At 39.0% G+C, this 15,815-nt stretch overlaps 2 protein-coding genes across 2 annotated transcripts; both read left to right on the top strand.

Moving 5' to 3' along the window:
* Positions 1 to 629: 629 nt before the first annotated feature.
* Positions 630 to 4,832, top strand: LOC106390831 (DNA-binding protein SMUBP-2-like). Its single transcript, XM_048754739.1, has 7 exons — positions 630 to 1,575; positions 1,662 to 1,970; positions 2,044 to 2,327; positions 2,486 to 3,517; positions 3,854 to 4,022; positions 4,139 to 4,296; positions 4,399 to 4,832. The coding sequence occupies exons 1-7, from the start codon at positions 885 to 887 to the stop codon at positions 4,639 to 4,641; spliced, it is 2,886 nt and encodes a 961-aa protein (XP_048610696.1). The 5' UTR covers positions 630 to 884; the 3' UTR covers positions 4,642 to 4,832.
* Positions 4,833 to 7,092: 2,260 nt separating this feature from the next.
* Positions 7,093 to 9,474, top strand: LOC106393777 (receptor-like cytosolic serine/threonine-protein kinase RBK2). The gene is made up of 7 exons (XM_013834446.3): positions 7,093 to 7,573; positions 7,911 to 8,162; positions 8,247 to 8,401; positions 8,480 to 8,559; positions 8,648 to 8,783; positions 8,858 to 9,007; positions 9,079 to 9,474. The coding sequence occupies exons 1-7, from the start codon at positions 7,240 to 7,242 to the stop codon at positions 9,187 to 9,189; spliced, it is 1,218 nt and encodes a 405-aa protein (XP_013689900.2). The 5' UTR covers positions 7,093 to 7,239; the 3' UTR covers positions 9,190 to 9,474.
* Positions 9,475 to 15,815: the final 6,341 nt, after the last annotated feature.

Here is a 15,815-nt window from a genome sequence, read left to right as displayed (position 1 = left end):
TGAGTCACTTTTGCAAAAAGCCCGAAATTATTTAGTGTTTAATTACAGCAAGCCAGTTTCGTTATTACATGGACGACATGGCAAAAGCTCGGTCTCCAGCGTTGATCCTCCAATTTTGTTCCATCTTGCCACGGCCATGTTTCGACCACCGCGTATGCGTCCGATTAACCGGCTACGCTTCCTTCGTGTTTTTGAACTGAGCTAAAATCAAATCCAAAAGTGGAGGATATTCAAATAATGATATTACTGTCCATAAATCTTTTGAAATTTCTAATACATTATCCGCGGGGTATGCTTCGTTGTCTGCCACATCGTCTTCTTTGCCACAGGCTACAACACCACATTATTAAAAGGACCAAAACTGTTTACTAGTATTAAATTAATATACCTTTCGAAATCTTCTAAACCGTGACCACTCGATGCAAAAGGGGAACAAATGCGAAAGCTAAAGTTACGGGGTCTCTAAAGAAGAATCTGAAAAGAAAAGGGGCAATAACAAATGAGTGGGGCAGTAACTAAACACGTCGCTTGCCCACAAGAATCAATCCTCACCAATCACAACTCTCGACTACAATCTCTCATCACGACTCTCCGCTGAGTCGGAGTCTCAAAATCAAATTTCGTTTACCAATTTTCAAACTAAAAAAGAAAATAAAAATAAACTCAGAGAGCCTCAAGTTTCAGCTTGCGGCTAAGATTTAAAGTCATCATCAACAATTTGAGAGAGATTCGTCTCTTTAATATCTGAAACCCTTCCCTCTATATAACTCCACACGAAGATTTTCTAATCTCTGCCTGAAAATGTCGATACACTTTGCTTTCTATCTTTAATTTTTCTTTTCTTGCGTGTTTTTTTCTCGGGAAAGGGTCTCCGGGAAAATCTGATGGACGCAGCTTCAAGTTTTCTGTGCAGAAGCATTCGGATTCCCTCGACGGCGTTCACCTTCACTCGGCCGCCGGTGAATTACGTCTGTCTCGTCTCCGATAAGAGAGACGGCGTTCGCGTTTTCCCGACGCGGAAGGTCTTTTGCAGCGGCGGTTCTAGTGCGACGAAGAGGAAGCCTCGAAGGAAAAGTAATGTTTCCGATAAACTTAGGCCTAGGAGAGTGGAGAAGAGGAAGGATACTGAATCTGTGAGTGTTAGTAGTGAAACTGTTGTGGAGCAACCGAAGGAGAAGAGCAAAGAGTTGAGTCTCCGCGCTTTGAATCAAAACGGTGATCCCTTGGGGCGGAGAGATCTAGGGAGGAACGTCGTGAAGTGGATTAGCCAAGCCATGAAGGCGATGGCCTCTGACTTCGCAAACGCGGAGGTTCAGGGTGAGTTCTCGGAGCTAAGGCAGAACGTTGGTTCCGGTTTGACGTTTGTGATTCAAGCTCAGCCCTATCTCAACGCCATTCCTATGCCACTCGGCCTTGAGGTCATCTGTATGAAGGCTTGCACCCATTATCCTACCTTGTTCGATCATTTCCAGAGGGAGTTGCGTGATGTTCTTCAAGACCTTGAGAGCAAGAACGTCATGGAGAATTGGAAGGAGACTCAGTCTTGGAAGCTGCTCAAGGAGATAGCTAATTCAGGTTTTTTATTGTTTTGGTTGTTATTTTCTTGGCTCTTATTGGTTTGGCTAAAGTGAATTTTTTTTGGGTTATGTGGTGTTGTGCAGCTCACCATAGAGAGGTTGCTCGCAAAGCTCATCAACCAAAGCCAGTTGCTGGAGTTTTTGGGATGGACTCAGAGAAGGTGAAGGCTATACAAGCAAGGATTGACGAGTTCACCAGCCGCATGTCGCAGTTACTTCAAGTGGAACGAGATACGGAACTGGAGGTTACACAGGAGGAACTAGATGTTATCCCTACTCCAGATGAGAGCTCTGATTCCTCCAAACCGATCGAGTTCTTGGTTAGGCACGGTGAAGCTCCCCAGGAACTTTGTGACACAATTTGCAACTTGTATGCAGTTAGTACCTCCACAGGTTAGTTCTTTGTTGTAATATGTTCTCTTTCAGTTTCGAAAAAAATATGTTGTAAAATGTAATCAATATGCAGGTCTCGGAGGTATGCACTTGGTGTTGTTTAAGGTTGGGGGCAACCATCGTCTACCTCCTACAACACTTTCCCCTGGTGACATGGTTTGCATAAGAATTTGTGACAGTAAGGGTGCTGGAGCAACTTCTTGTACGCAGGGGTTTGTTCACAACCTTGGAGATGATGGGTGCAGCATTGGCGTTGCTCTAGAATCTCGTCATGGAGATCCTACTTTCTCCAAGCTCTTTGGAAAGAGTGTCAGAATTGATCGTATTCATGGGTTGGCCGATGCTCTCACTTATGAGGTATATTTTTGTAGAGTTTAATCCCAGTAATTTTCATCTTTACGACATTCAAAGATGCTTATCATGGCCTTTTATTGCAAGTGTTTGCTCAAATGTCGATAGTTCACATTACTATTTCTTTCTGCAACTCGCTTATTGTATGTAATCTTCTGTTGCAGCGTAACTGTGAAGCCCTAATGCTTCTGCAGAAGAATGGGCTTCAGAAGAAAAATCCATCAATTTCTGTAGTGGCGACATTATTTGGGGACGGGGAAGATATCACATGGCTGGAGCAGAATGATTATGTAGACTGGAGTGAAGCGGAGTTGAGTGATGAGCCAGTGGGAAAGTTATTCGACGATTCCCAACGGAGAGCCATAGCGCTGGGAGTAAACAAAAAGAGACCTGTTATGATAGTTCAAGGACCTCCTGGTACTGGAAAGACTGGAATGCTCAAGGAGGTCATCACCCTAGCTGTTCAGCAGGGAGAAAGAGTACTTGTAACAGCACCTACTAATGCAGCTGTTGATAACATGGTCGAGAAGCTCTCACATCTTGGGCTAAACATTGTCCGAGTCGGAAATCCTGCAAGAATATCATCCGCTGTTGCTTCAAAGTCTTTGGGGGAAATTGTGAACTCCAAGCTCGCAAGCTTTCGAACAGAACTGGAAAGGAAGAAGTCAGATTTAAGAAAAGATCTTCGGCAATGCCTGAGGGATGATTCTCTTGCTGCTGGCATTCGACAGCTTTTGAAACAGCTTGGAAAGGCGTTGAAGAAGAAGGAAAAAGAAACTGTGAAGGAAATACTATCAAATGCACAGGTTGTTTTCGCCACTAACATTGGAGCAGCTGATCCTTTGGTTAGGAGGTTGGAAACATTTGATTTGGTTGTTATAGATGAAGCTGGTCAGTCTATCGAGCCTTCATGCTGGATTCCAATATTGCAAGGGAAACGTTGTATTCTTGCTGGTGATCCATGCCAATTAGCACCAGTTGTTCTATCACGTAAAGCTTTGGAAGATGGGCTTGGTGTATCCTTACTGGAACGAGCTGCATCTTTACATGATGGGCTGCTTGCGACAAAGTTAACAACTCAGTATCGTATGAATGATGCAATAGCTGGCTGGGCGTCAAAGGAGATGTATGGTGGATGGTTGAAATCTGCTCCAAGTGTGGCCTCTCATCTGCTTATCGATTCTCCCTTTGTGAAGGTACTTCTTCTTACTGTTTGATTGGTTTTCTTATTTATTTGATGGCAACATGGCATGCAATCACACATATGTTTACTTGTTATGCTTCTGTTCTTTAGAAAATTTCCACTGAAACATTACATGATACTATCTTTGCTTGTGGTTGAATGTCGTGCTGCTCCTGAGCTTGCGAAAGATGATTTGCGTCTTCTTTTGTTTGGTGATTAGAAATTAAACAAAAGTGTCGAAAATTCGCGTACCTTTGGCGGTCTAATTGACTGCAACAGGACGCACCATGGTAACACCACGGCACTTAAGGTTTAACATCATCTTTCTTTTTTTTTCCACTTACTGCAGCCTACTTGGATAACGCAATGCCCGCTGCTTCTTCTCGACACAAGAATGCCATATGGGAGTTTGTCGATGGGCTGCGAGGAGCGTCTAGATCCAGCTGGTACAGGCTCATTATACAATGAAGGAGAAGCAGATATTGTGGTTAATCACGTTATCTCGTTGATTTATGCAGGTGAGTAGTATATTTTCAGTTAGTAGTAAATTAGAAGAAACAAGCCATAGTTTGAAGAATCAAAGGCTCACGTATGTTTAAGCTCGATATCCTAATAAAATTTTAAATGATTATAGGGGTTAGTCCAATGGCCATAGCCGTCCAATCTCCATATGTTGCTCAGGTGCAGCTACTCAGGGAAAGGCTGGATGATTTTCCAGTTGCTGATGGAGTTGAGGTCGCAACCATTGACAGCTTTCAAGGACGGGAGGCTGATGCAGTGATCATATCAATGGTACACTATTCTCCTATTGTTACCTTCTGCAGCATTGCATAGTTTTATTTATTTATCCAAGTGCAAAGAAGACTAATGTAGGTGGTTGCTGCTTTTGTATAGGTACGGTCCAACAACCTAGGTGCAGTGGGATTCCTAGGGGATAGCAGAAGGATGAACGTAGCCATAACAAGAGCCCGGAAGCACGTGGCGGTGGTATGTGATAGCTCAACAATCTGCCACAACACGTTCCTTGCAAGGCTGTTGCGTCACATACGCTATTTCGGAAGAGTGAAACATGTGGACCCAGGTAGCTTGGGTGGTTCAGGACTAGGCTTGGACCCGATGTTGCCTTACCTTGGCTAAACTCCGCCAAACATACAAAGTACTACCAACAACAAGAAAACCAAAAACTTCTTTTCTCTCTCTTTCTATCTTGGTGTAATATGTTTCCATGGCGAGTTGTTCCTTGTACAGGAAAAGATTTGTTTTCAGTTGTCGTTACCACAGAAAGTAATCTGTATATGAAAAGACCGAAATATTCGTTTTGCCGTCAACGTTTGTATGAATTTTGGCCTTTTGGCGTATGAATGAATATCAATTTGGGAAAAAAAAAAAAAAAAAAGAAAAAGAAAAGAAAAGACCGAAATATTCATGTATATTTTATACAATTGGTGTGGCGTCATATTTTACCACATATCCACTAAGTTATCTGTTCTGGTCTGGTAAAACAAACAAAACTAAACAGTTTTTAATTACTGTTCTATCAATGACTGTTCTATATTCCAAATCATTTTAGCTAATATTCTTTCCTTTTCAAAATAGACGATGTTTTGGAGAGTTTAAAATATTTCAAAATACTTGATGTTTTGATATTTTGATATTAATTTTAGTTTTACAGAAAACTGTGTCACCAATGATGTTTTATAGTTGTTTTTATGATTGGCTGAATTAGTTTTACTTTACATTTTTAATGTTACTTTTTAGAAAAAAATATATGCTTTAAATCTTGTGCATTCACTTAAAACATCAAGTATTTTGAAACATTTTGAAACATGAAGTAGTTATTAAAGAAAATGGTTAAGTTGCTCGTAAATTATTGGGGAGTGTAAACAAGAAAGCAAAAAGCTGTCGTTATAATTGTGCCTTGATCTGGTCGTGAAGTAATGTTTTTCTGGATTATATGTAACACGTAACAACTAATGACAGTCAATTGATTATTTAGTTTATATTAAATGTATCTTCTTCTTGAAGAGAAAAAAATCCTTAATTACTCTATAATGATTACAGTTTGGTGATATGATGTTATTAGTACTATTATACACATCTTTGGAGATTGGTGGATCTACAAGGTATTACTCGAAGCCAATCATTATCATATATTTGTATACATGTGATATAATACGAATAACGTTTGGTGGTTCAGTAGTATTATATAAGAAAGCGATGGTTGATTTGTACCTAAAGTGATAGTTTACGCTAGGTCTGAGACGGATCGGATATCTGAACAATTTTAAGGTATCCGGATCCGGATCCTTATCCGGCGGATCCATAATTTTATTATCCTTATCCGGATCTGGGGTTCTCGGATATCCGGGTGTCGGATATCTTTCTAAAAATTGTAATATCCGGTGGATATCCGGATCCAGATTTGGATCCTTAAAATAAATAAAATAATAATAATAATATATATAAAATATTAATTTTTTTTTAAAAAAAATATATAATGTTTTTAATTATTTCTATGTATAATATTACAAAATTTACATAAAATTTACATATACTATTATAAAAATAAAAATATATATGCTGAGGTTCTCTTCTCTAATGGTATGCTCTCCTGTTTTTCTTATTCTTTTAGATTCTGCATTTTTTTTGTTTGAGTATGATTGTCATTTTCTTGTTTCATTCTTTTATTGAATTATTTTCTAGTTTCTTAGAAGATTTTGTTGGTTGTAGGCTAGTCTTCTTCTGTCCTTGGCCATTTGTATGTAATACTCTGACTACTGAAGTCAACTTGTTTTGATATGTGCACAACTGGGAGAATGAGTTAATGTTGATATGCTCCTTATACAAAATGTTTTGGTTTGTATAAGCCCATATGATTTCGTTTCACATTAATTGTACTGTGATTTTTCTTGTGATTCACTAACTCACAATGTTTTTTTTGCCATTTTCCATGCTCCAAATATTTCTTTAATAAGATTTTGTCTTATTTCTCATTCATATTGTGATCTAAGATGTTGTGGTAGAGATTTTTAGTTAAAAGGATAAAAAATGAAAATTTAATCTTTTTAGACGAGATATTTAGTGGTGTTTGTAGGAACTGAATTTTGAATGATTGTAATTTTTTTTAATTCTGTTGTTATTAGTTTATTATTGATTTTAACAATCTAGTGTTACTAGTTTGATGATTATTTAATTATAAATAAAATCTACAATTATCTAGAAAGTTTAATTTTTAATGTTTCTATTATGATGTCACTGGAACTTGAATTATAAAATAATTAATTCCTAAATTAAAACTTCAAATACTATCCATCCTTTAAATTTTGTATAACAGAATGTTTTCATAGATTTTATAAATATGCAAAACCCTTTGCAGTTCTTTATAAATTTAACAAAATTATCATCTCTTAGAATCAGCACTTTATGTAAGTTAAACTTCCACTAACACCTTTTTTAAGTGTTTTTACATTTAAACTTTTTATATATTTAATCCTTGTTTACATATTCAACACTTTTTATATATCATATATAACTTTGCTTGCAAAATTCCCATGTTAGATTTTCTATTTTTTTTTTTTAAATAAAGGAGAGAGAGAGAAAAAAAAAGACTTTCATCTTTTCGCGGAAAACAAAAACAAAAATTCGCCGCTTTAAGTTTCAAAATAAATGCTGAAAGTGAATTGTGTGTCTGTCTGAATTCAAAACCGTTTTTGTCATCTTCCTCAGAGCATAACGATGCTGAAAGTTCCCGATTCTTCTTCACCCACCGGAGTTCTCGAAGAATTCTTCAGAACCGAAGAATTTGAAAGCTCCGAGGCCGCGAAGAACCCTTCCTCCTCTCGTTTCCGCAGAATCGTTGAGCTTCTAAGAAGCACATCGAAAAAATCGCTGGAGAATCTGAAGATTCCGTTTCACAACAATGCCATTAAGAGCTCTTTGAGGAGATGCACTAGCTTGAGGGACAATCTCAGATTCGGATCCTCCAACGATGCTCATTTTCTTGTACACTCTCCTCGAAGAATCTTCACTTTCTCCGAGCTCAAGATTGCTACAAACAATTTCGCTTTCGGTAAGTATCAAATCTGAAATCTCAACATGGGTTTGTTTGTTTGTTTTGTTTGTTGCAATTCGGTTTAGTATCGGTTTGATAAAATTCGTATTGTTGATTTTCTGGTTTACTTGGTTTAGCAGACTTATCTTAATTGGTCTGCATGTTTACTTGGTTTACTACTAAACTTTAAAGTAAACCAGTGAATCAAAGTTGTCATGTCTAAATGTTTTATGATTTGAATTTTTAATAAGTTACTGGAACAGCAAAAAATAATGTTTTTGTTGGACATATAGTTGAACTGACCAAACTAAAGAAGATTTGTTGTGTAATAATAACAATATTTTCTTCTGGGCAGAGAATCTAATTGGGAAAGGAGGTTATGCTGAAGTGTACAAGGGGAGGTTGTCAAATGGACAAATGGTAGCTATAAAACGGCTGATGCGGGGAAATAGCGAGGAGATCATTGGAGACTTTCTATCAGAGATGGGCATAATGGCACATGTTAACCATTCAAACATTGCCAAGCTTTTGGGCTATGGTGTCGAAGGTGGAATGCATCTTGTTCTTGAGTTATCACCTCATGGGAGCTTAGCTTCTATGCTTTATAGTAAACTCTCTTCCTCCATCACTCTTGCATGCATGCCTTTATCGATTATCACCCAAATTAGAGAACATTGTTTGATTGATATAGGCTCCAAGGAGAAGATGAATTGGAGCATCAGGTACAAGATTGCATTGGGAGTTGCAGAGGGTCTCGTCTATCTTCACAGAGGATGTCACAGGAGAATCATTCACAGAGATATTAAGGCCGCAAACATTCTTCTCACTCATGATTTTTCGCCTCAGGTACGGTATATATTGGAAGAAAACAAAACATATCTTTAATTGGTTCTTTGCCTCTGATGAAATGTCTTGGGATTTTAGATATGCGATTTTGGGCTTGCAAAGTGGCTACCTGAACACTGGACGCACCATATTGTTTCCAAGTTTGAAGGCACGTTCGGGTGAGACTACGTACGCGTATACTTCCTTGGATAATTGTTTTTTTTTTTTTTTTTACCAAGCAAGTCTCAGAGATGGATTTTGTTTCAGATATCTTGCTCCTGAGTACTTAACTCACGGGATAGTAGACGAGAAGACTGATGTATTCGCCTTGGGTGTTCTCTTACTCGAACTTGTTACTGGACGGCGAGCTCTCGACTACTCCAAGCAAAGTCTTGTTCTATGGGTTAGTTCTAAAGAACAAGACAACCGTGACTGAAACTCACTTTTGTACTTAGTTGCTTTCATATTTCTTCCCAGGCTAAACCATTGATGAAGAAGAACAAAATTAGAGAGCTGATCGATCCATCTCTGGTGGGTGACTATGATTGGAGGCAGATTAAACTTGTGCTTCTGGCTGCTTCGTTATCAATCCAACAGTCATCAATAGAGAGGCCTGGGATGAGTCAGGTAGCTAACCAATGTTTCTTGTGTAACAAGTAAAGTTAATCACCTTTGTTTTGATCTTGTCTTAAAATTAGGTCGTTGAGATCCTCAAAGGCAACCTGAACGACCTTAAGTGCATCATGAAATGCAAAGTTCCCTTTTATCGGAAAGCTTTCAGGGATGAACACATCAAGGGATATTCATAAAATTATATCTTGGAGAGTGGAAATAGATGAAATACAACTAAAGGGGAAAGAAGAAAAAGATAAAAGGGGATGCCGGGGGGCGGGGGGCGGGGGGGGGAGCTTACATCATTTTGGGGGATAAAAAAGAAGAATTATGTAGATCACTTGTCAAGAATAAGATACTAATGACAGTGACATCGTATATATACCTTTTATATAGATTACTGAATAGAGTGACTATTATTTGTGAATTCTGTTTATTTATTCAATATATACAAGAGTATGATGAGGAAGCAAATGCATAATCTTGTGCGAAACATGTCTCCGTAGAATATATATAAGCTGTTTTCTTAAAGTTCTCTTCATATTGGACACTCCACTCACTCATCCTATATACAATATGATTATCGTGAATTTAGTATATAAATTTTATATATACAAATATGAATAAACAAATGCATGACTGTTAGTAGAGTCGGGCCAGACAGCTGTAGGTCGAGAAGCACAATTTTTTCGCCCTTATAAATTATAATGTTATTAAAAACATGGAACCAAAAATGCCATCAGTTCCAATCGAACATCACACATTGACTAACTCAACATGTGTGCATAACCAGCAGTGCTATTTAATCGAACAACACACCTTGACTAACTCAACATCTCTGCATAACCAGCAGTGCTATTTAATCGAACAACCAGGAACAACACACCTTAACTAGCTCAACATGTGTGAATAACCAGCAGTGCTATTTAACTCAACACCATTATAGAAATCTTTATCCGTGGATAATCTGATATCTCTGGAAAGTCTGGAACGATAATTTATTCAGAGGAGTTGACAACGACCCTTTGATGCTGATCAAACACGAAGAGGGGAATGCCAAGCTCGGTACTCAGCAAATGCAGTTGCATCTGCAACGACACAACCTCCAGATAATATTGATTCACAAGTCATATACTTACAAAATTTATGTTTGGTGGATGGTTCTTTGACTACGGCAACAAATTTAGTGGATGTGGATGAGTTTGGAGAGACATGTTATGCCAAATCCGACTAATGTGTACAAGAAACCAAAGAAGAAGGGAGTGTTCTTTGCATGCGGAGCTCGAAGCACTTGCTTGGACAATGAAAAATATGTCCCATCACTCTATCTGCAAATAAATTTGGAATTGATTACAAGGATTTTATTGCAATGATTAGGAAGTCTAAAGAGTGGCCAAACTTCTCAACAGAGTTGAAGGAGATAGAGGACCTGCAACGAATATTACACAATTTCCTATATCCCTCGAGCACAAAACGATATTGCTGATTCTTTAGCTAGGACTACTAGAGCTTTTCATATGAAACTTTATTTTGTTTATTGTTCTATTCCGGTCTGACTTCTAAGACCACTTCATGTTTGAGTAATATAATGACTTTTTGATTTAAGAATTTTTTTTTACGAGAAACTATACAACTTTCGAAGGACAAACAACATATTAAAAACGGTGTTTGGGTCAATAGGTTGTGCATATGGTTAGATTAGGGGTGTCAATTCAAACTACAGCCCGGAACCCAGTCTGTTGAAATACTTTCATTGAGGTTATTCCAACATGATATTATCTACTTAGTTTTAAATGTATGTATACAAATGATATTAATTAACATTCAAACATGAGTATCTAAAAATCATAAAAAAAATCTCAGCCCATAATATTAAACATAATTTATAGTAATTATATTTCGTAATATTTTGAGAACTCCTTCATCAGATACTTTTTGTTGCCATGAAAATTCAAACAATGTATCACAAGTCAAAGGACTTTGCAACAACCGAAACTAAAATAAAATTAGACACCAATAAGCTCGTTCGATTCTTCTTTCATCGAGTTCATCGGCTGATTTCTCGTAATGTGACAGAGGAGAGGATTGATTTTTTACTTTTGTTGTGTATAGTCTGGTCAAAGGTTAAAGTATTCTTTTTACTAAAATTTGAGATATTTATCATTTAGCATAACGTTAAATTTTGAATTTGCAATGGTAAGACGGCTGCACTTAGCAAATTAAAGCGGCTAAATTTTTTTATTTTCCTGCGATACCAAATATAGCGTTTTAAATTTATAAACGTTATTAAAAAACCCAATGTTGGTATACAATAACAGAACTGTCATAAACGCTATAATCTGATGCTATTAATACCCACATTTTCTGTAGTGTGTGTTTCTTCAGCAATTGATACTTGTGGAGGAATAGGTATAGAATCCTTAGCGTTATACCAAGTCTGGCACTCACTCTCTGCATATCTGACTAGTTCCAATGGGTCCCTATCAATACCTCGGAATAGCTTATCATTCCTTGTCTTCCAAATATACCAGATTATCCAGGTGTAAGAGTCTCTATCATCTTCCAGCTTCCTAATAAAATTTTTCCTCCAAAATGGATAATCCATATTGACATACATACTTGATATAGGGAATATTTGAGAACTTGACGGCGTTGATGATAATTCACATGCTTGTAATGCTGGTGGACATTCAAAGATCGCGTGAGTAACATTTTCATCTGGCTCTCCACATCTTGGACAGTAATTATCACATCGCATATTGCGACGTATTAAATTCCTTGTTACCGCTACCTGCCCTGAAATTAATTGCCATAGAAGATGGCGAATTTTTTGTGGTGCATTCACTTTCCAAGAAAAGGCTTGGAGTTCAGTTATGCTAGGCTGTAGAACTTCTTTTTCCTCCTCCGCTGTCATTATATTTGTAGCAACCCAGTATCCAGACTTAACAGTGTATTGGCCATTTTTGGTGTAGCTCCAGCAGAAGGAATCTCGTCGATGAGTAGGGCTTATGGCCAAACTCATAATCATCGGTATGTCCTCTTGGTCAACATACTGTGCCAGTAGTCGAGCGTCCCACTCCTTTGATTCAAAATTAATAAGGCTACTTACAATCATCTTCGGGTTCACTACTGGGGCCCTGGGACGGGCCGGCCTAGCTGGCGTTGAAGGAATCCATGGATCCTGCCAGACATTAATTTCATATTCTGAATGCACTTTGCTCCTGATACCCAAAAGTAATAGCTTCTTTGCCGCTGAAATACTCGTCCACACATAAGATGGGTTATCCACAGCTCCAATTCGCAAGGGCGAACTGAGTCGGTAATATTTTTCCCGAAGAACTCTCGCCACTAATGAATCTGGATATTGAACAAGACGCCAAAGCTGCTTCGCTAGGAGGGCTAAGTTAAATTCATGGATCATACGGAAATCAATTCCACCCTCCTCTCTGGGAGCACACATCTTTTCCCATTTAGCCCAGTGAATCCCTCGTTTTGGTGGATTTGAGCTCCACCAGAATTGTGCGATGGAACTTGCAAGGTTCTCACAAATCTCCAGAGGAAGCAAAAAGCTGGACATGACATATGTAGGAAGAGCTAGCAGAATAGATTTAATCAAGACTTCCTTTCCTCCTTTCGATAGCCATCTACCTGTCCAACCATTCACTCTATGTAGTAGCTTTTCTTTTAAGAAAGCGAAGAGCTTACACTTAGATCCGCTTATATCCTCTGGTATTCCTAAGTATGTGCCCATTCCCCCTTCATTCTGGATTTCAAGTGTATCCTTAATTTGCTGTCTATCATTAGCTGCAATCCTCTTACCAAAGAGTAATGAAGATTTATCAAAGTTGATACATTGACCTGATGATTTTCCATACTTTCTGACTACTTTCATAACTTCTTCACATTCACGGGGATCTGCCTTACAGAAGAAAAGGCTATCATCAGCAAAGAGAAGGTGTGATACCGAGGGGATAGCGCGTGTGACACGCATCCCATTATCTTTCCTTGGTTCTCTGCATGATTGAGAAGGCTAACGAGCGCTTCTGTGCATAGAATAAATATGAAAGGAGACAAAGAATCTCCTTGACGTAAACCTCTTCATAGGACAACATTTCCCCCTGGTTCTCCATTCATTAGAACTTTGTACTTAACCGAGGTGATGCATCTCATAATCCAGTCAATCCAGATCTCTGAGAAACCCATCTTCCGCATGACCGCCTCAATGAATGACCATTCCATTCTATCATATGCTTTACTCATATCCGTTTTAATGGCCATTCTCTTATCTCTTCCACCTGGCTTAGTTCTCAGTGCGTGGAACATCTCCTGAGCTATCATGATATTATATGTAATCTGCCTACCAACAACAAAGGCTGACTGGGTTTCAGATATCTGTTGTGGAAGAACCTTCTTTAGTCTTTGGCATAAGACCTTAGATATTATTTTATAGCTGACGTTGCATAGACTGATAGGTCTAAACTTTGTCATCTCGTTTGGCTTAGTCGTTTTAGGGATTAGACAGATATTGGTATCATTTAGCCTCTGAGCCATTGTTCCTTCAAAAAGAAACTGATTAACCATACGAGTTAAATCCTCTTTGACAATATCCCAAAACTTCTGATAGAATAGGGCTGTCATCCCATCGGGTCCTGGGGCTTTCTTTGGGTGCATGGCCAACAACGCTAATTTAATCTCCCATTCAGTTACTGGGGTTGTGAGATCCTCATTTATTGCCCCAGTAATCGTTGTCGAGACATTTTCTAACGCATCAGCTATATTCTCCGGATTTGAAGACTCAAAAATTTGTCTGAAATAGCTAGTAGCAATGGCTACTAGTCCTTCTTCATCCTCCACCACATTTCCATTTTCATCTAGAAGCTGTGTGATCCTATTTCTTGCCCTTCTTTGTTTCACTAATGCATGGAAATATTTTGAATTTCTGTCACCTTCCCTTAACCAGAGAACCCTACTTTTCTGTCTCCAAAACATCTCTTCTGCCTTAAGAGCATTAGATAGTTCTTTTAGAGCATCTGCTATTTCCTCGGAAGTAGCATCATCATTCGAATATAACTCCTCTACCTTTTCCTTAAGCTCTTCCACTAGCTTTTCTGAATTCACATTGTTTTGTCTCCTCCATTGACTCAAAGCTTTCCGACAACTGGCAATATGTTCCATTATATTCGCTTTAGGAGGCAGGTCGTCCTCTGATTTCCATCCCTCGAGAATGACTTGCCTGAGCTCCTCATTATCCAACCAGCGTTTATCAAATTTGAATTTCTTTTTCTTCCTCACTGGTTTTGAGAGAATATCTGCAAGGATCGGACGATGATCCGAACCCTAAAGCCTGAGATACTTACTAGCTGCATGTGGAAACTTCTCATACCAATCCTCATTCCCCACCGCTCTATCTAAACGGCATCTAACAGTTGTTCCACCTGACCTTTTCCCAACCCAAGAAAGCATATTTCCAGTAAATGGAAATTCCAACATGCCGCAATCACTTAGCATCTGCTTGAAAGGCAAGAAAGAACTATCATGTCCTTCTGCCTCCCTTTTTCTCGCTATGATCAGTTATTTCATTAAAATCACCTATCATGAACCATGGTCCATTTCGCGTTGTTGAGAAACGCGTAAGACGTTCCCAAACCCGATCTCTACGTTCTAGTACATGATCCCTATAAACAAACGTCATAAAAACTTTTATTCCATCAATGACTGCCTCAATATCAATCGTTCTGTTATTCGAAAATAAAATAGTAACTTGAAATTCATCCATAGTAAAAAGAGCTAAACCTCCGCTGAGACTAAGTGGCTCAACGGTAAACAAATGATCAAATCCTAAGTCGGTATGAATATTTTGCAACAACAGCCTCCTATTCTTCGTCTCAGAAAGAAACACAAGTTCTGGACGATGTTTCTGACACATCTCCGTAAGGCGTCGAACTGTGAGGTCGTTCCCAATCCCTCGACAGTTCCAACTGAGTGTCTTCATAGATGTTTTTTGGATGGATTTTTGGAATCCATCAAACCATCACTTGTTGTACCCACTCGTATACGCTTTGAGTCTCGTCTTAAGCGCCTATCTCTTTCTTTCTCGCCTGCCGGAGTGTGTCTAGACTTAGTTGATCTCATACGTGGAGAGCCCCGACGAAGGAACTCTGTTTTCTTTGTCTGAATACCCAAAGGAGCACTCAATTTCGTACCACTCTTCGATCGTTTCGACTCCTTGGTATTCGCCTTAGTTCGAGAAGATTCAGCCATTGCAGAAGACTGCCCCTTATCCTACATATCCATTAGGTCCTCCCCCAATAGATCATCAGCATGATCATCACACTCCATCATGGCGCCTTCATATGGTTCCACCATGTCCATATCGTTTAAGGCCCCGATCATTTGATCATTGCCAGGCACATTTGTTGAGCCTTGCGGAGAAAATGCTAGAGATCGAGTCAGGTTACTTCGAACCGTAACAGTATCCTCCATGGAATGTGGCTGTCTAGATGGAGTGACAATGGCACTAGCCAGTCTCTTACCGCTGCGCTCTCCTCTGTTCCTATGACCCTCACTCCTGTAAGTTCTATTCTCAATGATTGAGAGAGGCTTGATGGTTGGCGTGCGTTCATAGGGAACAACATCCATGGAGCCTGACCCCTCACTCACCTTTTCCTTCGCCTTCTCCCTCCATGTTGGCTCAACCTTACCGCTACGCTCCCCTCTGTTCCTGTGATTCACATTCTGATACGTTGAATCCTCAGTGATCAAGAGAGGCTTGTTGTTTGGCTTGTGCTCGTAGGGAACAACATCCCTCGAGCCTGATCCCACA

This window comes from Brassica napus, chromosome C4, assembly GCF_020379485.1.
Source record: "Brassica napus cultivar Da-Ae chromosome C4, Da-Ae, whole genome shotgun sequence".
Taxonomy (NCBI): Eukaryota; Viridiplantae; Streptophyta; class Magnoliopsida; order Brassicales; family Brassicaceae; genus Brassica; species Brassica napus.
The sequence above is the reverse complement of the archived record's forward strand: the minus strand, read 5'-3'. Positions and strand labels throughout refer to the sequence as shown.

Excerpts from the sequence above, each read along its gene's own strand:
- LOC106393777 (XM_013834446.3), top strand. The coding sequence starts at position 7,240 with ATGCTGAAAGTTCCCGATTCTTCTTCACCCACCGGAGTTCTCGAAGAA. Across the intron at positions 8,163-8,246 it reads CTTAGCTTCTATGCTTTATA|GCTCCAAGGAGAAGATGAAT; the intron begins GTAAACTCTCTT and ends TGATTGATATAG. Across the intron at positions 8,784-8,857 it reads AGCAAAGTCTTGTTCTATGG|GCTAAACCATTGATGAAGAA; the intron begins GTTAGTTCTAAA and ends ATTTCTTCCCAG.
- LOC106390831 (XM_048754739.1), top strand. The coding sequence starts at position 885 with ATGGACGCAGCTTCAAGTTTTCTGTGCAGAAGCATTCGGATTCCCTCG. Across the intron at positions 1,576-1,661 it reads CAAGGAGATAGCTAATTCAG|CTCACCATAGAGAGGTTGCT; the intron begins GTTTTTTATTGT and ends GGTGTTGTGCAG. Across the intron at positions 4,023-4,138 it reads TATCTCGTTGATTTATGCAG|GGGTTAGTCCAATGGCCATA; the intron begins GTGAGTAGTATA and ends AAATGATTATAG.